The sequence below is a fragment of the Gastrolobium bilobum genome, unplaced genomic scaffold, assembly GCF_033153095.1.
Source record: "Gastrolobium bilobum isolate Gb01-03AN ecotype WA unplaced genomic scaffold, APGP_CSIRO_Gbil_v1 utg4377, whole genome shotgun sequence".
NCBI lineage: Eukaryota > Viridiplantae > Streptophyta > Magnoliopsida > Fabales > Fabaceae > Gastrolobium > Gastrolobium bilobum.
The window spans coordinates 2,122-26,304 of NW_026895684.1; the positions used below are offsets into that span (position 1 = coordinate 2,122).

A 24,183-nucleotide genomic window follows, 5' to 3' on the forward strand; every position below is an offset into this window, starting at 1 on the left:
TACTCACAAATAGAGCAATGTCTTTCTTCATTCCCGACCACCAGAAATTTTGTTTCAAGTCTTGGTACATCTTGGTAGCACCAGGATGGATAGTGTACTTACTCATGTGACCCTCAGTCAATACCTCATCTACCATCTGACCTTTTGGAACAATGATCCGATCCTTGTAAAACTTAAGACCGAACCTATCAGTGGACACAAAGTCCTGCTCTTTCATAGACTGAATCTCTTCATCAAGCAATTGAGCTGCTTTAATCCGCTCAACTAATGAATTCAGGACCACCGTAGTAGTCAATAAATGCGGACTATCTTCTATATTCACAGGAATGTGGAGATCCCTGAATTTCTCAATCAAATTATACTCGGAAATCATCAAATTGGCCATACCAAGCGCCTTTCTGCTTAAAGCATCAGCTACTACATTGGCTTTACCAGGGTGATATTGCAATTCAAAATCATAATCCTTCAGAAATTCCACCCATCGGCGTTGCCTCATATTTAGCTCCTTCTGATCAAACAGATACTTTAAACTTTTGTGGTCACTGTAGACAATAAAATCGGCCCCGTATAGAAAGTGTCGCCAGATTTTCAATGCGAACACTACGGCTGCCAACTCAAGATCATGTGTCGGATAATTCTCCTCATGCGGTTTCAACTGCCGAGAAGCATAAGCGACCACCTGACGGAACTGCATTAACACACAGCCTAACCCAAACTTAGAAGCATCACAATACACCACAAACTTACTTGTAGGATCCGGCAATATCAATACCGGAGCTGTAGTCAACTTCCTTTTTAACTCTTGAAAGCTCACTTCACATTCTTGGGTCCACACAAATGGGTTCCCTTTACGGGTTAACCGTGTCAAAGGTAAAACCATCCGTGAGAATCCCTCAATAAAACGCCTATAATATCCAGTCAAACCAAGAAAACTCCTGATCTCTGTAACATTTTTAGGACGTTCCCATTCTACCACTGCTTCAATCTTGCTCGGGTCCACTGCCACTCCTTCAGATGAGATGACATGGCCCAGAAATTGTATCTCAGAAAGCCAGAATTCACATTTTGATGGTTTAGCATACAATTGATGCTCTCTCAGAATCTGCAAAACAACCTTTAGATGCTCAGAATGCTCTTCTTTACTCTTTGAATATATCAGTATGTCATCTATAAAGACCACCACAAACTGATCCAGATAGGCTTTAAAGATCCGATTCATATAACCCATGAAAACGGCTGGTGCATTTGTAAGCCCAAAAGGAATAACCAGATACTCACAGTGCCCATAACGGGACCTGAAAGTTGTCTTCGGAACGTCATCCGGCTTTACCCGGATCTGATGATACCCGAACCGGAGATCAATCTTAGAAAATACAGTCGCACCCCGCAACTGATCCAACAAATCATCTATCCGCGGCAAAGGATACTTATTCTTAACAGTAACCTTGTTCAACTGCCGGTAGTCTGTACATAATCTCATAGACCCATCCTTCTTCTTAACAAAGATCACCGGGGCTCCCCAAGGAGACACACTCGGCCTAATAAAAATTTTTCTGGATAAGTCTTCAATCTGCTTCTTCAATTCAGATAATTCCAGAGGTGACATCCGGTATGGGGCAAGAGAAATAGGTCCCACACCAGGCAATAAGTCAATTGCAAATTCAATTTCCCTCTCTGGAGGAAAGTGCGAAATTTCATCCGGAAAGACATCCTCAAACTCAGAGACAATCGGAATAACAGAAATTGGCTCCTTGTTGACGCCAACCAGACCTCCCAATAAAACATACCCGGAATCTCCTTCCTTCAAGGCCTTTACCACCCGAAGTACAGACAAATAAGGAGACTCCCTTTCTTCATCATGAGATGAGACAGAAATGGTTTTACTGCAGCAGTCAATCTTCACACAGTACTTGGACAACCAATCCATCCCCAGAATTAAATTCACAGAAGCAAGGTGCAAGACAATAAAGTCGGCAGAATATTCCCTGCCCTCATACTTGAATTTCACATTTTCACAAACATAGTCTTCATTAAAAACTCTTCCCACAGCCGTAACAATACGCATAGGAGTTTTCATTTTTATCACATGCAGACCAAATGCTTCAGCTACATAATCAGCAATAAAAGAATGTGTGGCACCAGAATCAAACAAAACACTAAGAATTTCATCACGAATAGAAATCATACCTCGCACCAAACTAGCTGACCTCTCAGCCTCTTGCTGAGTCACTGCATAAACTCGGGCAACTGGAGGTGGGAGAGGTAGAGATGGTTCATCAACCACAATAGGAGCCGGAGTGGCCTGAATAGTAGAAACCTGTCCCCCATTAAAGGGGCAGTCCCTAATAAAATGCCCAGGTTGGCCACATTTGTAACACAATCTTTGCTCTTTTCTGCAAACCCCAGCATGAACTTTACCACATGTAGCACATAGAGAAGCAGGCTTAATATTTCCAGGCTTAGAATTTCCCGCCTTTTTGAACTTACCATCAGACTGTCTAACCTGCAACCCTTTTCCTTTAGAATTCCCAGAGGTGTTTTTAGGACCAGAATTAGGAGCAGATTGGTCCTTATTCTTCCTTCTGTAATATTCTTGAATATTTTTACACTTTTTAACAAGTGCAGCAAAAGTATCAAATGAGTCAAGCTAAAATGTTTGACATCAAATATTAACTGTTATTTTTTATTAATCTAACCGTTGATTTCCGCCAATGTCAAACTTTGACACCAATGTCATCAAACTTTAAAATTTGACATCAAATTCTAACCGTTGATTTCCGCCAATCAACGGTTATCATTTATTGGGAATCAAACTTATTAATTAATTATTAATTCTCAATAAATGATAACCGTTGATTGACGAAAATTAACGATTATGATTTGGTGTCAAATTTCAAAGTTTGAAACCGGTATCAAATGATCTTATCCCTATTATATATATATATATATATATATATATATATATATATATATATATATATATATATGAGATAGGATCATTTGACACCGGTGTCAAATTTGAAGTTTGACATTTCATCTGAGAGCCGTTAGATCAAAAAAGATCAATGATATCACATGCTTACCAATCAGAGTCGTTAGGATCCTTTGACACCTCATATGAGAGCCGTTAGATAAAAAAATATCAACGACTCTAATTTGTAAGCATGTAACACCATTGATATTTTTTGATCTAACGGCTATCAATGAAATGTCAAATTTCAAATTTGACACTGATGTCAAAGGATCCTACCTCATATATATATATATATATATATATATATATATATATATATATATATATATATATATATATCAAACGCTTCTAACTAATTAGATAGCATCCCCTAACTTTTAAGTAAGCTAGCTTATCCGGATTCGTATACAAGCATAAACTCTGATGATACTACTCTTTATTATTATTTTTGCTAATATCCTCCTCTACTGCTTTGAACACAAAATTAAGCTTTATGATAAAAACTAAATAAAAGTGATGATCATGCATATAAGAAACTTAGCCCAAGAGAAACTAAATTTGGAATATTTAGTACAAAGATCGAATTCTAATAAAGTTGAAGAAAATTCTATATATCAAACGAAACCCAAATCCAAGCCCTCTATCGTGCCTAATAATGATCAATGTCTCCACTTTTTCTTAAAAAAATTGAAGCAATTCATACATTTTATTACATCCTTTGCACATTTTTTCCATAGCGGTTTCTGCAAGAATGAGGTTGTTTATTGTGCTTTCCCGAAAAAGCAAATTCCTGTTTTCACCTTCGATTATATGAATTTTTTTTAACATTGAGTTGGGTCTCAGTACTAATTATTAGGTGTTATCTGATATTATTACGATGAGTTATTTTGTTATAAACATAGAACACTCAATGAAAGCACCAAATGATAGAGATACATGAGATCACCGTTCCAAAAGCTAGTTCAAATGGTGGAAGTGTCCAGGACTTTATAAATCCCACACTAATTGCCTACACAATCAATATAAGACTCCTAAGAGACTGTATATAAGAGTTTCTCCATTCAAAAAATTATAATTATGTATTATAAATAATATATAATTATAATATTAATTTTTTTTTTTAATTATGTATTATGAGTAATACATAATTATAATATTAAAGAATAGATTGCAAAACAACACTAATATTATATTTATATTTATCCATAGTACATAGTTAAAAAATAATTTTAATATTATAACAATATTACCTGTAATATATAGTTAATAAAACAATTTTAATATTATAGTTATATATTACTCGCAGTATATAATTAAAAAATATGTAATTGAACAAAACCGTCACATAACAAACCATTTTTTCTAATTTGTTAATACAATTTAGTAAAAAAGTAAATACAACAAACTTTTTTAATACTTCTATCAAAAGGTATTCTCGTTCGAACTCCTCTTGCTATCTTATTTTTAGCTACTTTATTTTCAGAGTACGGTCACTAAGACTAATTATTTAGAGAATAGATCATCTCATGTGAAAAAGTGATCATGTTATTTGATCACAATCACTCGTTTAAAAATTATACACTTTTCTTTTTTTTATCTTATCACCAATGAGGGACTGTGATCAAATAACATGACCATTTTTCACATGAGAGAATCAATTCCTAATTATTCATTAGTACTACAGGTGCTTTGGACATTTGTCACGGGGAGAGAATAAGACAAATCCAGAAGGCAACACAAAACCCCTTCGCAGCGAGCTCGTTTAATGTGCTCCTGGAGCTTTGCTCTCATTCCAAAAGTGGGATAAAAAATGGATTGAGATGGAATTTAGAAAAAAAAGAAAAGAGTATAAATAAAAGATTTTTTTTTTTTTTTAGTAAAGAACCATGGAAGTATATTAGAAAAATCCCTTCTTCGGAGCACAGTTCACTACCATATCTGCCCACCCCGGGGTTTAATACAGTATTTTTTAATGCATACAAGTAAAAAGAAAAAGGGGGAGTTAATACAGTAATTTAGCCAACTATAAAAGGAGACGAGTAGGTCATCATTTCCCGCCAAAGTGAAAGCTAGCAGCGCGAAATTCCATTTCGCTGTGTGTGTGTGTGTGGCTTCTTTCGGAGTTGAGTGAAAACCTAAAACTGTGATTGGATCTCAAACGCAGAGAGAAAGGAATGAAGGGCGGCACGATTCAGATAATCTGGCATGAGAACAAACCTGTCTTAACCCTCGATTTCCATCCTCTCTCCTCCACTCTCGCCACAGCCGGCGCCGATTGCGACATTAAGGTCATTCTTTCTTTATTCTCATCGTTTAGGGTAAATCATTGTGAATTTTCCTTCAGCATCGTTGAATTGATTGTGAAATAAAGAGAAACATTGAAACAACGAAGGAATGCCTCTTGATTTTGTTACAGTTAACATGTGATTCGTCTTCTATTTCCACAGCTTTGGTCAATAAAACCAGCAGGAACACAGAATAAGCTACCCGTAGTTACCTATCTTAGTAGCCTGTCTCACCATAGTACTGCAGTGAATGTTATTCGCTTCTCTTCTTCTGGTAAGGGCATATCATTTCTGTTAAGTTTCGCAAAATACTTTGTTTCATAGAAGCATTAACTATATTTAATTTGGCGGTTCTGACTTCAATTGTCAAATTTCCTCTCTTGATTAATTGTTGAATCTAAGGAACTGTTTAACCCTTTTCGCTTCTCTTAGATCTTTTTCTGTATGATGAGATTGGAATTTTTCGAGTCAATTAGTTTCATTCTTCACCCCAACTCACTATCCAACTGGAAAAGAAGTGATGTTTTTTGTTGGTAAATTGGTAATTACTCTTTTTTTTTGTTGATGTTTCAGGGGAACTGCTAGCCTCTGGTTCTGATGGTATGACTTTGATGACTACTACGGAATATTTGGCTCGAGTTAGGCAATGTTACCAAATTAGATTTTTCTTTTTTCAGGAGGTGACCTGATAATATGGAAGCTACATTCTACAGATACTGGTCAGACATGGAAGGTTCACAAGATGTTACGGTAAGGCCTCTGCTTTGATTAGTCAATGAGTCTTTTCATGCATTATAATTTAAAAGTTAACATCATGAATAAACTGGCAGTATTGCAAATTTTTGCATATTTTGGACGGTTAACATCCCCATTCTGATGTGAATTGCATATTTCGCCAGTTTCGAGGTTTCATAGTTTATTCAAAAAACAAAGGCCAAATTCATTGTCACCTGTTTTAATTTAACATAATAATTCCTTTTTTATTTATTTCTGAAAAAATTATATGAGAAATAATATTTTCAAAACTCTGATTAAAACCGCTCATAAAGACCAATCACGTTATTGTTATCATTTTGTTTTTCAATATTCATTCGGACATTCATGTTTTACAGCATTAATTTCCTGCTTATAATATTTTTGTGAATCAGGTCTCATCACAAGGACATTCTGGACCTGCAGTGGTCTACCGATGCCACTTTTCTCATATCTGGATCAGTCGATAATTGTTGCATTATTTGGGATGCTAACAAAGGTAAGAAAGGCAACACATAACTTCAGCTTGTGTCCTTAATATGCTTTGACCGTGGCGCATGGCAATTGATATGGTGTAACTGTAATGGAAATCGATAATATGCTTGGTTCATATTCTTAAAGTATTTGATCCTTGTGTGTCAGGAACTAACCTTCAGACATTGGATACCCATGCACACTATGTTCAGGGGGTTGCATGGGACCCTCTTGGGAAGTATGTTACTTCTCTTAGTTCTGACAGGACTTGCCGAATTTACATCAATAAGCCTCATAAATCAAAGGGCACCGAGAAAATCAATTATGTTTGTCAGCATGTTATTTCTAAGGCAGAACAGCCATTATTAAAGGATTCTAAGGTTAGGATATTAAGATCCATATTCGTCTTTTTTTGCATCATGGATGGAATGTCACAAACATGAATATCAGGCGTAATTTTTATGATGCAGTTATCGAAATATCATCTCTTCCATGATGAGACGCTGCCATCTTTCTTCAGAAGATTAGCCTGGTCTCCCGATGGTTCATTTCTACTTGTCCCTGCAGGTATCTATCTACTTGAGTAGATCTTGATTCAATTATTCTTTCTTTTTTGCGCTTGTTCTGTGGATGAGCTTTTGTAAATGTATGCAGAGATTCTTTTAGAATCAGGCCAGTGCTTTATTCTTTCATGGTCTATCATCTTTTATTTTACAACAAAGTGGATGATGCGGTCAAAGCTTAATTGTTAATTTATGTGTTGTTAGTTTCCTACTCATGTTCACACAATTTTTATTTTTTCTCTACTTTGTTTTGCCTGACATGCATATAATATAATTGCAACTTATAGGTTGAATCACATCTATTGATTTCTTCATCTGAATTCCTGCATAGCTTTTACTTTATGCACTGATTCTTACAGCAAAGTTCATATGCCACTTTACCTATTTCAGGCTCTTACAAAATTAATACTGCATCTGAATCTGTAAATGCGGCTTACATATTTTCTAGAAAAGATCTTTCTCGGTAAGTCTTTCAGCTATGTTATCTTTTAAAGTGCTGAAGACATTATGCAAACCCAAAACAGACTTCCAATCTTCTGCTATCTAGATGAGCCATCAAATTTCAATGCTGCAAACTATACAGTTAATCTGGCTTTTATGCAATGTTGTTAAAACGTAGAGTCTACGCCGAAACAGTAAGGGTAATCAAAAACGTAAAAACGTGAAACGTAAACGTAAGAGTACATACCTAAAAAATAAAATATCCAACATATAACCAAAACATGCCCAAACACTAAGGAAATAAAAATTAATTTTGAACTTAGTCATCATAATACATACTAAAATCAAAATACTAAGGCAATAAAATAAAAGATAATAAAAATATATAATTTTAAAACGCAGAACTACATATAAAATTCAGAGAAATATATAATTTTATTTTTTATATTTTTTTCTATAAAATAAAAATGGCCAGAAACAATCATATATATCCCAACGAAGAGATCTGTAAATAAAAAAACAATCATATATATAAACAATCATATATATCCAAACAATCATATATACCATAAATAAATAAAAAAAGCCAAAGCACCGACTGATTAGGAACGTGTTTGCTTAGAAGTAGGAAAGAAACAAATAGGAAAAAAAAAAGAAACGAGAACGCTGATGTCTTGCTCAGACTAGGAGAGAAACGAGATCCAAAAAAAAAAGGTATCAAATGGGTGAAGTAAGTTGCTTGGTGATGTGAAGTCCGAAGTTCAAATGAGTTGAATCTGATATAAATTGATCAGAAAATAGCTGCTGTATTCTGCTTTGTCCGAAGTCCGATTCTCGAAGACCACCGTCCACCGCTTGCGACTTGCGAAGGAGACAAAATATCCAAACGAAGAGAAGAGACCCAATCACCGAACCCAATACAATCGGGTATTAATAATATATTCTAAAACAAAAAAAGTCATTATTTTTTGTAACAGAACAAATCAGAAATAGACCCACTGAGAACGCACCCAGTTCGGCCCGTTTTTTTTTTTTTTATAATTCTGAGTCAACTCGGTAAACTCGCCGAGTCAACCGAGTTGACTCGCCGTTTCAACCGTTTCAACACATTTTACGTTTCAACAACCGTTTCAACACGTTTTTTAGGCAAAAAAACGTAAAATCGTACGTTTCAACCGTTTCGACACTACGTTTTAACAACACTGCTTTTATGTGTTATTATTCATGTTAAGCTAATGATCCGAGTTGCAAAAGCATGTGTCTATGATGCGTTTTATTTTATTATTTGACCCGATATACAGGCCTGCTATACAGCTTCCTTGTGCAAGCAAACCTGTTGTTGCTGTCCGGTTTTGCCCCATTATTTTTAACCTTCGGGGAACTCACTCAGGTACTTATTTACTTGGTATACTTGTATTTAAGAACAATCACTATATACAAATGGTGCTCGATGGTACTGTTACAATTGAATTGCCTGAGTGGCATGGGGGTCAACTTAAATCTGAGACTTTTTCCCCACCAAATAGTATTGCTTGAAATTCTGCTTGTCTTGGAGAATGTATTGCTTAGCAGATGCATAATGCTGATTTTGTTTAGTGCAGATGGGTTATTTAAGCTCCCGTATCGCATTGTATTTGCTGTCGCCACTTTGAATTCATTGTACATTTACGATACCGAGGGCACTTCTCCAATAGCAGTATTAGCTGGTCTTCATTATGCTGCAATAACAGATATCGCCTGGTAAATGTTATAGTGGATAGTAAATCCTCTTCAGGTTTGAGAATTAAGATGGATTTTTTTGGAAAAGATTTAACTATAGCCAGTATGTGTTCACTAGGTCACCTGATGCCCATTATTTGGCATTGTCCTCACAAGATTGCTTTTGCTCATTGGTCGAATTTGAAGATGACGAACTTGGATCACCTTTCTCTTTACCACGTAAGCTGCGTTTGTTTTTCTGCAGTTATATTTTCACCACTGAGGTTTTTAATTTCCCTATTACATATTTTCTAGAAGGAAAGGTCTCAGACAAGGATTGTAAGAGCACCCAGCAGACAGCCAACGACACTGTCCTTGTACCAACTGGGGATGTTGGTGCACTGGTAGCAGAAAGCAGGAAATTGGAAGAAGAGAAGGCTGATGACATGATCATTGAAGAAGAGAAGGTTGATGACATGATCATTGAAGCAACTGGAAGTGTTGGAGCAGCTGTATTAGATAGTAGAAAAACTGAAGCAGAGGATAAAGCTGAGAAACTAAATTTAGGAGCAGAAGAGAAGGCAGAGAAACAGCCAGCAAATTCAGATGGAAAACAAACTGAAGCAGAAGAGAAGACAGAGAAACCGCAATCAAGTTTAGATGGTATAAAATCACAACCCGAAGAAAAGGTAGGGAAACAATTGTCCAGTTCAAAAAGTACGCCCATCTCAAATAAGTCAGCTAAGAAGCGTATTACTCCTATTTCAATTGACCCATAATTTTTCAATTCCGCCTGTGTATATATTTTTGAGCGGCCTATATTTCTAAGTCATCCTCCCCCTCCCCCCAATTTTTGTTTTTCTTGTTTTCGTTTGCAATATCTGTAATATAGATTCCAATGTAACCTTTAGTGAAAACAATCATTTTTGAGAGTTCTTTGTGAACCTGTTATTCTACTTCTCGTGTCCTATCACATGTTCGAAGATAAAAAGTACAGAGTGATCAAGAAATGAAATTATTAAACAATACAAGGGATGGTAAGACAGCACAAATACCTTTTGTTAATATCTTGCTTGCTTTGGTAGGTGCAAGACATCTTGTTATACGTTACATTTTAAAAATCACATATACTCGTGTTGTGGAAGCAAACATTAAATTTTATTTCGAAGTGTATGAAACAGCAGATGGAAGTTGGCTTGAATAGATATTACATTGCCATACATTTTACTGAGTTGAATAGTACTTGCCACTAATCCAAAAAAATCGAATATAAAGAAATCATGTTAAAAGCACGCGAATAATCTTTTTGATTGAATAGAGATTCTTGGATGATTATTCTCACTTCAGTCTTATTTCATCATCTTAAAGAGAAGGATAATAATTATGTTCCATGTGAGAAACAAAATGTTTTTATCCCATCAACTAGTATTGATTCAACAACTGAATTTTGTCAACTTATGGAAGTGAACATCCTCTTCTGTGGATAGTGCCTGGACTTGTTCACCAAGTTACTTGATGATCGCAGTTTGTAGCGACAGAAATGGTCGCACAATCCATCTGATGTGAGGTAATTGAGGGCTGTTCATCAAGTCTTTTTAAGACAACATGCCAAGCTAACCACGGATTAAACTGAGCATGCTTTCAACATTCGAGTGGATTGGTCTCCACCCTATCTATGGGTTGTTCTTAACCCAATGTATTGTGCAGAATACAGAGATAAACATCAAGGATCTGAATAGGCGTCATCCCATGACCAATCCTATCAGAATGGTGCCTCTCTCTCTCTCTCTAGGCCAAAAGAAAAACGGAGAAGCAGAAATTTAACCACGATTTCATTCAAATAAAGAGCAATATGACATTATGAAAACAGGGCAATCTGGAAAAGGAAATTGAGTGATTCGTACTATTCTTCTCTTTCACTTTTGTTATGGAGAACAACAGCTTGTCATGATCAAAATCAAAAGCCATGACATGCAGACAAATCTGTCACATCCCAGACAACACCTTTTCTGAGATACAAAGAATTGGAAAATTAATCAAAAAATTACTATCTGTTTTAGACAACCTGGTACAAATACAATCTTAATGGTTATGTGGGGCTTACTTTCACAAAATCTGATGCAATTTTGAGTATTGCAGAAAACCGTGGTAGATGGCAGAGGTCAGCAATTGGAGAATGAGGAGATGGCTCCAGATTTATAATGTTAGCATGGGGATGAAATCTGATCCATACTTCTTATGAAGCATCTGAATTTTTTGAGGTAGGCTTGTAAGTACTAAGAATGTTAGTCTCTCTGATCAGCACCTAGAAAAAAATATATATGAGAGAAGTAATTCTTTTCTAAAAATGATGAAGCATTAGAAAGAGAAAAGTACTCTTTTTCTCTCTGATGTGGAATAAGGGCTGGGGGTTTGTTAAGACTTGAGCTTATGACTAAAGACATACTTTACAGGGGTAAGTAGAAAAATGTAAAGTATCCAAACTAAAAGTTAAGTTACAACTATAATTCATCTGCTTAAGAAAAAGAATAAATAAATTCCCTAAACAGCATGGCATATATGAGAAAAACAAAATAGCTACTTAGCCATGCATTGGTCAACCTGAGAATAGAAACTACTAAGAAATAAAGTGAAATAAATTACCATGCATTAACATAAGACTAGGATACCAAACAGAATGTGAAATGGAGAGGTCCGATAATTTAAAGGATTTATTACATAGTTGAGGATCGATCTAGAAATAGAACAGCAAGGGAAAATAGTTATTTTGTGGCTCCACATTCACACAGTCACATTTAAGGGCAAATAGTTCTTGCAATTACACCACTTAAGTAATTAGGAAAATACACCCCTCTCCATTTAGTTCTCTACTTATTCACTATAAAAGTAGTGTCATTTGAGCAATATATAAGAGGCTTCACTATTATTCAATCTAAATAATCAGTAATTAATATAAAAGAAACCTTTAAAATTATTGAACAATCCAAAAAAATTACTAAAGAATAGAATCATAAGAATTTATTCATTCCCGATATGATAAAAGTGTAAATTAGACTGAATAAAAGGTAAATATTTAACATTTTTTTTTTTAATGTAAAATGATTTCATTGTCAGTTTAGATAAAAAGTATATTTAAGGGGAATATTTGTCCAATTACTAAACATAGGGGAAGTGATTACACCAATAAAAGTTAAGGGGTGTTTGTGCATCCTACCCAAAAATAAAAAAAGGGGGGTGTTTGTGCATTCTAGCCAATCAAGTATATATATATATATAAGTCATGCCATATAAGCTCTCAGGCAAAGTTAAAAAGAGTATAAGAGTTTACCAAAAAAAAAAAAAAGTATAAGAAAGTAACTGAACTTACTGTGTGATTCCACAGGCCGAAGAGTGATTTCATATTCAGGAAAAAGTTGGGACAGGATAATTTCATTCCACATATCAGGCACTCCAGGTAGACACCAGTGGCTACAATCCTGAACAGATGGAATGTCAGTCCAGTTACCAACATGCGCGTCACTCCGGAAAGCTGACATAGAAGTAACACGGAGAACATTTATAGGAACAGTAACATTATTTACAACTTCCAAAACCGAGTCTGAAAACAAGCTTTTATCCCTTCCATTAGTTTCTAATGTGGGGTACCGGGTCACATTGCAAGTTCTACGGGTTTGATCACTGCAGCAAACATGAAAGCTTGATCAATAATTGTTGAAGTGAGCAGATTATGCCTAGAAAAGATCCGAGTTAATAGAAGCCAAAGCCTAGCAAGCGCCATTTCAAAGGTTAGAAATTCGAATGCATGAATTAAAGTTCCTTAAACTGAACAAAGTTTGCTACATGCAAGGATATTTTGAAGGGGGGAAAAGTGAAGAACAAGATAAATGAATATAGTTCTTACTTCTTAGAAAAGGAATAGTTTTAAGCAATTATATAAAGAAGAAAGCTAAACAACTTAAATAGAGAATCATGTTACCAATATTGTAGGAATACCTCCAGTGAGATGGCTCAAAAGTCCTAAAGAAGACGCGAGTTCTATTTGTATTAATCTCTCTCTCAACCCATGATGCCCAAGTTTCAAGTGCTATTCTAAAGGCAGCAGGAATTGACATCCCAAGTTTCAGAGAGCTTCCAACCTTGAAATAGCAACCCCTGTTGAACACAAGCGAACCATTTTACACAGGAACAAAGAAAAAGAAACAAAGTCAGATCACGCCTAACAAAAAGAAATTTTAAAAGGCAATGGAATGAATGTTTAATTAATAATGAATATTATGTTCGTTACATAGTTTTCTTTCAACTTTTTAATTGAGAGATGAAGATAACAAATGGAAGTTACTTTCAACAAGTCTAACCACTGATACTTTCAAGATGACAAGTAGAGCCTACCCATTCCTCTACCTCACCCCAATTAATTCATTTCACCAAAGCCAAGTTCAGATAATAAGCACATTTCTGCTAACACAGCCTTTGCTGCTACTATGTAACATTCAATTTATAAACATTATGCTTAGAAACAGAATCCAGAAGCAATGTCAGAGAGCTTATCCTGCGTATTAGGAATATTCAAAAGGCAATGCATGAGGAAGAAATTCTCAGGAAAGGTAGTCACAATATTGCTCAATTGTGCATGATCTTAAGTATAATGTCGTTTTTCATTATGAAAGTACTCTTGAATGTAATTTTAAAATCGCATAAAAGGAGGATGCAGAAGTAACTACTATGAATAGCTACCACAATTACATTTACTACAAACATTTCAAATAGATGTCAAAATGGGATATTTGAATATATTCTATTTGATAAAAGAATATGAACATGATGTGATGCATGCCTTAGTCCAACCCGAAACTGCCCTTAGCTCCCACTCTCAGGTTGTGAGATAAAACTCTTCCCTCGATCCCTATCCCTCTTCAGAGAATGAGAAATTTTCCCTTGAAAAATCCAAATCTAATATATTAAATTTTAGATTGTAACAATAATAGGATAGTAGAAACAATATCCAATTAAGCATGACTGTTTCCAATGCTTCTGATGAATTGCAAGGCTCAGATGATATTGGTAAAGAAGCGTAGTAAAATATACGCAGGTTTACAGAAGGTTGAAAGGGCAAAGACAATGTTGATCCCACAGAGAAGATTTGTTAAGGTGATTAAACTTGCTCAAAACGGTGCCAGAGTTGGTTTCTTAAATTAGAAACAGAAATACAAACAATATACACTAAGTGCACCGCTATCTGGGAGGGTCACATGTAATGCCCCACTAACAACAACAAACAATCCAAGTGAGTATAAATAAGAAAACCAAAATTCAAGTGTCAATCATTTCAATTCTTAAGTATAGGCAAGGAAATAGTCATAACAACAATCTCTTGAAATATATTAATTCAACAAAAAAAGGCAGCCTATCGGTTAAATTTTTTGGTAGCTCAAGCATCTCCTATTATATAAATTCTGAAACCATAGCTTTTATTACCTCACTTATATAATGACATTCAAGAACTGCAAAATCATACTGATTAAACTAATAAGAGAACAATAGCTATTGTGAGCTATTAGGTTAACAGTTATGAAAACTTTCGTATTGGTGAACAATTTTTTTCACTTAAATAAAACCTACTGATAGTGATAAACAGGTCAGTAAGAACTGTGAAGACCATGGTAATGAATAGCAAAAGAATCAACTGTAGCAGATATGATCATACACAAGAACACTAATGGCTTTCTATTAAAAAAAAAGAATATGAAAAAGAAGGGAGGCTTACACATCGAAGAGCTTAGATGGCACCCACCAATGTCCAGTGTTGAATATCAGAACATCTGAATTAACCCACTGGTCACTTATATCATCTAACTTGTCCAATATAAGTGTTGATTTGACCCTCCTTGGTGCATGTTTAGGCACAGGACCCTGCTGCACCAGGAAAACCGAGCGAAAAAATTCAATGGTAAAATTGAAGGCACTGAACCGAACCCCTAAGAACCTAATACGCTTTGTTATCTTATTCTGGTTCACTTCATAAACACTCTTCTTATCCTCAACTCCAGCCATCAGCATGCAAATCATAGACTCCCACTGTGTTCTACTCATTGAATCGCCAACAAAAACAACCCTTTTGCTTCTTAACATTTCCAAAACACCGCGCACATCAAACCTTGGAATATCACAACTCTTAGGTTTCCACCTCCAACTAAGATAATCCCTATCACTCCTTCCATTCCCTAAACAATCGAATCCTTGTTCCACAAAAGGACACTCTGTGGCATTGTACAAGGGGTATCCTGGTACCTGGACCCAGCTTCCATCAGAGACATCACAGTTTCTCAGTGATTCATTGTTATGGTCAGAGAAGAAACCTTGGCCATGAAAAAACGCGTGGCTAAGGCTAGGAAGCACATATATGTAGCCACAACCAACGGCTAGAAAGAAGGAAATCACAGACCCAATGATCACAAGGACCTGAAATCTCAGAGAGACCCATCCGAAACGATTACGATCAATTTTTGGACTTCCAATACTGAGAGCCCTTCGATTGAAGGATGCAGTCCTGTTGAACGAAATGCTCCTATTCAAAGCACTCATTGTGACATGCCATTACGCAATCAACTCAGGAAGCATCGCAACGAGCACTAAACCCCTGTTAATAACATCATCAGCAAGTTGAAAAGGCAAATCCAATGACCCAGATAGGAAAGATTCGATTTTGGAGAGAGAGAAAGAAACCCAGATGCTGAAAATTGATAACGTATGAGGCTATAGAAAAATCAAAATCCGAGGAAGAAAGAGTGACACTTGGGTTGGGTGAGAACATGTGTCATCGAAGGTTTGGGTGTGTTGGTGGTTTGATTTGAAGTTGGAACTTTGAGGGCATATAAACTGAAAAGCAGCACGCGGAGAACAGAGTTTTAGTTAAGACATCTGTACCATGATGAGACAAGGTACATTTACTTTCCAAGGAAACCTTTGTTTTTTTTATGTAAGGGCCGTTTGGTTAAGGAAAATTTTTTGGAGTAGTAGGGAAATGTAATAGATAGAGAAATGATTGAAAAGATAGATAAAGTGAGATAGGTAGAAAAATGTAAAAAAAAAATTGTTTGGTGGGAAAAAACTTTACTGAGAAAATTAAGTAACTTTATGAAATCAACAGTGCATTAAAAGCCAGATAACCGGTTTTCCGAAAAATCCCACCTTCAAATTGGGTTTCTAAACAGTGCGGATATCTATGTTTTTCATAAATCCAGACAAATTGGATAGATAGGTTTTTGGTGAAAATACGTTGAAACAAACATAGTGTTTCTAAAAGCCATACTTCAGAAACATAGATATCTGCTGAAAAGCTCCCAACCAAACACCACCTAAATGTTTACATTTTCTTTTTTTCTTCTTTTAGCAAACAAGATAATGTTTTATTCATGAGATGAATAAAATACATAATTCTAATTCCATATTTAATTTTGTAGTCATATAAATAAAATTTTGTAACTTAAAAAAATAGGGATTAATATTTCTGGTATGAAATAAAATTATCTCCTATACGCATATAAAATTAGGGTTCACTTTTGCTGCAGTTACTGCAGATAAGTTATCTGCAGTAAGTCCAAAACAATATTGTTTTGGGGGAGAAATCATGGTATTTTTGTAATTTTAATGTATTTCAGGGTTATTATTATGGGTTAGGATATTTTGACTACCAATTTTTTCTACTACCAATCCACTACCACTTTAATCACCATTGGATTAGAGGAAAAGTTGAATGAAGAGAGAGAAAAGAAAAATAACTTTTAATCCAATGGTGATTAAAGTGGTAGTAGAAAAAATTGGTAGTCAAAATATCCTACCTCTATTATTATAGTCTTCATAATTATAATTTGTTAATCTTTTAATCCCAAAACGACGTCGTTTTGAGAGTATAAATACAGATAACTTATCTGCATTAACTGCAGAAATATTTTTCTGATAAAATTATGTGAGGCTCATATAAGGTTATGTGAATAGAAGAAAGAGAAAAAAAATATGGGCCCCACATTTATACGTGTGTACATATGAATAGAAAAAAAGAAAAAAAATCTCACACACTTTTATGTATGTATAAAAGATAAAATTATCTCATATAATAAAAATAAGAGTAGGGTTATATTAACAAACTCTTTTTTACAAACTTACAAATTATTACACTATGTCTGACCGGTAATACTCTACTCAAGAGTGTCTTATTCAATGTTGTCAAAATCGAGTTTCTACATAGAACAGAAGTGGATGGTAGAAACGACACGAAACGTAAAGTTTTTACTACTTATGGTTAAGATACAAAATTATATATGTACATCACATAAGTCACTACTCAAAATTCAATGAACAATTTTATATTTAAAAGATATAAATCACATAACTATATAAGACATAAATCCAAAAACTTTAAAAGAGTTTAATAACTCCTACAACCGAGTTTCAAAACATCAAAATAATAAAGTTTAATAACTTCTAAATTATTTCAATTAGTTCAAATCAAACACATCATTTTGCATCAGTTCTATGTCCTCAATGTTCTTTTCTCTTGCTCCTATAACAACATAATAGATTGATTCAAAACTCACCTCAGCTTGGTACTCAAACTTTTCACCAATGACTTCATCTCTTCTTTGTCTGCAATAGCGACCTCAAGCTAGGGTTTTCTTTTTCTTCAAATAGCTAGAAGAAAATACTATGCATTTTGATTTAGTGGAAAAGAAATAGGTTTTTTTTTTAACAAAAAAAGGTCATGGATTAACAGTTGACCCGATTCAGATTTTTGATTTAAGTAAAAACGTAGAAACTTGCGTTTTTATTGTTTTTAATCTTTTGCATGGAGTTTTTACCGATTTTTATTTTCATTTTAACACGTATCATTTCAGTAAAAACGTAAAAGCATAAGTTTCTATGTTTTTACACTAGTTTTTGACAACAATGGTCTTACCGGTCAAATATAGTGTAGTTTATAAACAAAAAATTTGTAAATATAACCTTTATCTAAAAATAATGGTAAAAAAATATAATAAAAACTAAAAAAAAAACCTATAACTTTCTTCATAATCATTTATCCCCTCTCCAAAATTTTGAATCATTTATTCTCTGACTTAAAGTTTCTTTATCACTTATCCCCTCGAGGGGTAAGTGATAAAGAAACTTTAAGTCAATGGGGTAAGTGACAAAAAAAATCTAAATAAAGATGTAAATGATTCAAAAAATTTGTGAGAAAGTAAGTGATAATTAAAAAAATTCATAGTTTTTTTTAGGTTTTTCCAAAAATATATTATGTTATAGTTTTGTCTCCATACAAAATTTTCTGATTCGGTCGTTGCCTGAACCCCATGTTAGGACAGATACCTATCAATCTGGTTCCCGAGGCATGTCACTTCCACAGTTTCACTAGCCATATAATCGGCACCAGTCAGATTTTTCAAGATTAAGACTATGATTATTTATATAATTGAAGCTTTTATAATGACCTAATCTTTTTTTTTCTGTTATATTAAAAAAATGGTATACATCGAGTGATTCAAAAGAAGAAAATTCTTAATCTATAATTACTTAAAAACTTCTTTTTACTCCATTCTCAACTTCTATGAAAACGAACTCCATTTTTAGTAGGATTTAAGATGCTACTACACATTGCGTTGTGTGCATAAGTCATTCTAAGGATGCATCATTATATATACATTATCCTATGTATCTAACAGAATTAATTAATTATTTTTGTTGCCTTAATATTTAAGTTAAACCGAGTTCAAGTTAATTGATAATAGTTATAAATAATTTGTGTCAGATATTATATTATTTAAAGTGTGATGTAAAAGAAAACAAAGCAAAATGTAGTTCTGCTTAGTTTGCCCAGAAAAATCATGTTTCTGGCCAAGAAATCAGCTTGCACCAGTAACTGAGTCTGCCTGTTTGTTTAAGTTTTTAGCTTTCTTAAAATCAATTTCGACATGAGTAAAATTCCTTTTTAAAGTTTTTTTTAATCATTTTTATTGAGTAAATTGGTTTTAATTGTGGAAACCATAAAAGTTTTAAAAGCATATCTATGTTTCCACTTCAAAAATAATTTTACTTTACTATACAGACAAAATTATTCTTAAATATAAATTAATTTATTTTAAATTTAATTCTTTCAAAATCTAAAACAAATGTATTTGGTGTTAATTCTGTTTTTTAGTGAACTTAAAAGCTTTAAGTTAATTTATTTTAATTGATATATTTTTAACAATAATTACAAAATATCGCTAATTTCATATTTTACTAATTTAAAAGACAATAATAAAAATAAATTTTATTATTAGTATTTTAAAAAAAGAAAAAGAAAAATAATGTGTCTTTTTATAGTTTATCAATAAAAATGTATTAATAAAAAAAATAAAAAAATAAACTAGTCTCACTTTTAATTTGGGAGCACAACATGCCGTCGAAGCATAAGAATCTCAGTGCTTATATTTTCTTGTTCTATCTACAAAACGATGTTTTATATTACCATTTTGTCGGTTTAGATGTCGTCTACAGTACACACTTCTCAAGATGGCATTTTCTCAACACCACTATTTTTATTTATTATTTATTTTATAACTATACAATCAATATCGAACAAATTAATTAAGGATTCATTCCTAAGTGAGTTCAATTGAGCGACGTATTCAGTAAATGATTATTAATAAAAATATCTACTTAAGATAAAAGGAATTCAAATTATATTATTATTTAATCATACATTATTATCTTATTAATTTTTTTTTTTATAAAAATGGTTTTAAAAAGTCAAAATTCACATAATTTTTAGTAAGATAACAAAGTGATGTCGTAAATTTCTTTTATAAAATTTTAGTTTCATTGTAGGAACTTATAAAATTTGTTTTTGACCTTATCATGATTTAAGGAAAAATTATGAACGTTTAGTTTTAGAAAAAGGATGTGCTGTAAAAACTCAAGTACTTACAGTTTATTTTTCTTTTATCTATTATCACCTATGTAGCGCTACACAGACACGGGATACGATACAACACGACACTCCGATACGTTAATTATAAAAAATGTAAGATTGTGACACGTTAGGACACGTTTTCATATTAAATAATATTTTTAATTTATGTGGTGTATATTATATTTAATATTCAATAATTTAACAAAAAAATGATACTAAACTTATAATATTCATCAATTTTGCAAAGAAACATAAGATATCTCAAATATATATTAAACTCAATAAAATGATAATCGTGATCCAACGTATCTAATAGTTGGAACTAAAAACTCAACGCAATGCAACCTTTGAACTTTTTTTTGAATTTCTATAACGCGTGTTGGAGTGTTGGGGAGTGTCGGACACGACACGTCAAAATTTTTGAAGTGTCGGTGCTTCATAGATTGTCACATGGTTATGAATCTTTTTATGTGAGACTTTTGTATGATAAATTATGTAAACAAATATTTAATATAAGTTTTCATAGATTTTATTAAAAAAATTATTTATTTAATATCTATTAAGAACGTGTGCAACATCCGAAATCAATTATAAGTGTGAACATTTCAAAACTATTAAAATTTACTTGATTCAGAGGTCCTTGATGATGCAAAAAAATTTGGTTGTAATATGTGATCAATTAAATAATGCTTTTCAGGGTCTAGAAGAAGATAGATGACAGTTTTATATGTTTCAGAGAAGCTACTAATAAAAGAAGTAGGTGACCATTTTCTTCCATAAGTTGCAGAAACGCAGAGAGTTTAATTATTAGATATTTGTTTCTGCCAGGAAAAGATTCTCCACCACTTTTACCAAAAATAAAAAATAAAAAGTTCTCCACCACATTGGGCATTCATGCATGGAAGTGCTTAGTACTCTAGAAAGTTTTTTTTTTTTTTTTAATCAAAAGGGGTTCACTGGAATGAGAAGGTGCACCTTTTGGCCCATTGGACCTTGAAAATGAGTAGTGCTGATCCACTATTCCATTTTCCCTTACTAAAGAGCTTGTTTTGCCTATTCAGAATTTGAGTCACTCTTGATGTTTCATGTTTGTTTTCTTATTACTTGGCTGGGAGGATTATTCTCGCATAAGAAGGGTGTATATTATATACAACTAATTAAAAACTTAATATATATTAAAATAATAATTAAAAACAACAACGTAACAAAGTTCTTGTTGAAATTATTTTAATGTTATCTTAAATTTTTTAGTAATTAATTATACTTAGTAAGAGCATGGTTATGCAAAGAATTGTTCAGGGAAAAAATCTGACATTACTGAAAATACGCAGCATGATAAAGCGTTTGTATTTTATTAATTATTGCCTAGCTAGTTTTTACATAAACTTAGACAAAATGCTTTCTATGAAATTTTAAAGGTGTACCCTTAAGTATTGTGCATTTAGATAAATTAATTAATAATTTTTAAACAGTGACTCAAATTAAAGCTCAAACTAGCTCGAATTTGGATCTCTCTTGATGAAATTTTGTTTGCTTGTTATGCTTGGATCGGAAACTAACTGATGCCGGCTACTAAATCATAATCTTTAGGTTTAATATTATGAAAACTTTCTTAGAAAGTAATGTCAGATATCATAATATCATTTTTGAGTATTTTCATAATGCCGACTGAAGTATCATGAGTATCAACTATCAAGCATTCAGCTGTCAAATGCTATGACTTTTTTCTTATTTAATTATGTGTGCTTCATAAAGCTGTAATGTAAAGGGAAAAGAAATAAAACATATGCACTCCAATCTTATTATATAGTTAGAATAATTAAAAGAATATATTATATTCTGTGGGTTGATCGATACAGTGATCAAGGTTAATTAAACTGGGACGCTTTAATAGGACAAACACCGTAAATATAAATAAACCATAGGAATTGAATTGAAGAACCAGCACAATAGCACATGCACCGCCATCAGCAGAAAAGTCACTGAAGTTAACAGCCACCATTTTGTGTTTTTGTATAATAAAACGGTTGTGTATATATGTCTACCCATGTGAGTCTCGGTCTATAAAAGTGAATGAATATAATAATACGATTCTAGCTAGTGACCGAAAAACAAGCTATTACACGCATTTTTGTAGATGCATACGTGCGATGAACAGGACTAGAGTTAAAATTTGAAGCAATTACCCGCATTTTATATGAAAGTTGTAAATTAGCTACTGTATATAAATATAACATACAAAATAAAATATATACCAATAATTTGTAAGGGTTCAAAACTAGCCACTAATGATGCTGAGAGTCACAAAGATTGGAAAAACTGCCCCTAAGAGACACATTTATATTAAAATAGACTAATATGTGTTAATATCTAAGGAAAAGGATGGTGTAATTTTTCAAAACAGAGGAGATGGTGTATAATTAATTTAAGCATCTCCAGGGTAGAAGAATATAATTTACTTAAAAATTAACAAAACATTCTCTCACCCACTCCCTCCTAATTAACATCACTAGTGCAGGAACATAGGACTACTTTGTTACACCTTCATATCCTTTTGCAAATCCACAATTAACCTGTCATTGTGTATATATGGAGACTGACATTAGGGTTGGGCGTAGCGGGTTGATGGCGATGAAGGGGGAGTGGGCAAGAGAACATCATTAATTTTTTTTTTAAAAAAGCGGACAAGATGAAGCATTTCTTTTAATTCAAGAGTTGGTAAATTTTAGTTGAGTGAGGGGAGAGAGAAAGGAATATGTGATTTTAATCTTGCTAGAACCCCTATATATTTCTAAAATAAAGCATACATGATCATATTTCCATATTTGATTGCAGATACTAGCTGTATATTAATTCTTGTAGAAGCATAGGCTAAAAAAGATGGAGACCGAAAATTATTATACTTGAAAAAAATTTATTTTTTCATTACTATATATTTGCTGCAGGGATATATATAGCAAACTACCTCTAGAAATAATAATCCAAGCACTCAAAAATGATCAGTTAGCAATTTCAATAATCACCTTTTTCATAAATTTTTTTCAGAAGAAAAAGTTTGGTTATTAAGACTCTTTTTCATACTAGAACTAATGAACTAACAAGCCTGTCGATCTAAATATACCCCCCCCCCCCCCCCCCCAAACAACAACAACACACGCAGTCACGCACACACATAAATATCAACCTGCACTTGTGTACCTGGATGAACAATACACCTCCCTCGGCACCTTGATCAGCTGATGGACGAATACATGATATGCTACAAATATAGTCTTCATTATTTATACACCACGTTTATATATTTTTTATGTAGTAGATGTTATATTAGCACACATAACCATCTATATATTCAAATTCATTTGTGTATATTAATAGGGGTTTTGTGAGTATTATATTACATGACACAAGATGTGTCATGCCATAGACACAAACAATAAGTGAGAAAAATCAAATAGACCACGTACCTTTTTGAGTCCGTAGAAAAAATACCTTGTGTGATGCAACATGTCACTCATAAAACCCATTAATTAAACTAAACAATAAGTTATATTTCATACAATATATACTACAAGAAAAAACAGCATTTGCGACGGAAATTTATGCCAATTCCGTTGCAAATATACTTGTTGCAAAATGTTTCATCGTAAATTCTGTCGCAAAAAAATGAATTTCTGGCCAGTGTATGTGTCATATATAACTTTACAGGAAATATACAATTGTAGACATGATGTGCATGCAATGCAAGTATTCCCATACGCATAGACCAGCATCGAGATGTCCTACTATTCTTCTTCATTAAGAAAGAAGACATATAATAAAAGCAGATAAAGATGACTCGACAAGGAAAAAATCAAAAGAAACTGAACATAGGGTGAAGAACAAGGTTTCTTTTTCAGTGCAAATGAAAACCGTTAGGTTTTGAATCCATAACCCACACTCCCACAGTTTGATTTCCACACAGAGAAAAGGAGGCGGACTATATAAGTAACAATTTACTAACTGTCTAAGTACACCAGTTATGGAATCAAAATAAAATATAAACAAAAA

General features: G+C 33.4%; 2 protein-coding genes across 5 annotated transcripts; one reads left to right on the forward strand and one right to left on the reverse strand.

The window, feature by feature from the left end:
- Window positions 1-5,148: 5,148 nt before the first annotated feature.
- LOC133290166 (chromatin assembly factor 1 subunit FAS2) lies at window positions 5,149-9,980 on the forward strand. Its single transcript, XM_061488228.1, has 12 exons — window positions 5,149-5,262; window positions 5,422-5,533; window positions 5,833-5,859; window positions 5,937-6,009; window positions 6,408-6,511; window positions 6,655-6,866; window positions 6,957-7,053; window positions 7,440-7,512; window positions 8,792-8,880; window positions 9,092-9,230; window positions 9,328-9,428; window positions 9,504-9,980. The coding sequence occupies exons 1-12, from the start codon at window positions 5,149-5,151 to the stop codon at window positions 9,965-9,967; spliced, it is 1,605 nt and encodes a 534-aa protein (XP_061344212.1). The 3' UTR covers window positions 9,968-9,980.
- On the reverse strand, window positions 9,585-16,035 carry LOC133290177 (protein trichome berefringence-like 7). 4 transcript variants are annotated; one of them, XR_009748616.1, is made up of 5 exons: window positions 14,953-16,035; window positions 13,182-13,340; window positions 12,556-12,866; window positions 11,293-11,493; window positions 9,585-9,680 (listed from the first exon to the last, which is right to left on the reverse strand). XR_009748616.1 is itself a non-coding variant. In XM_061488250.1 (5 exons), the coding sequence occupies exons 1-5, from the start codon at window positions 15,768-15,770 to the stop codon at window positions 11,474-11,476; spliced, it is 1,203 nt and encodes a 400-aa protein (XP_061344234.1). In that variant the 5' UTR covers window positions 15,771-16,035; the 3' UTR covers window positions 10,839-11,473. The 4 variants fall into 4 exon arrangements, 2 of the variants coding, with proteins under 2 accessions (XP_061344234.1, XP_061344217.1); XR_009748615.1 differs by lacking the exon at window positions 9,585-9,680 and adding an exon at window positions 10,839-11,197; XM_061488250.1 differs by lacking the exon at window positions 9,585-9,680 and having other exon boundaries at window positions 10,839-11,493; window positions 12,556-12,664; window positions 12,770-12,866.
- Window positions 16,036-24,183: the final 8,148 nt, after the last annotated feature.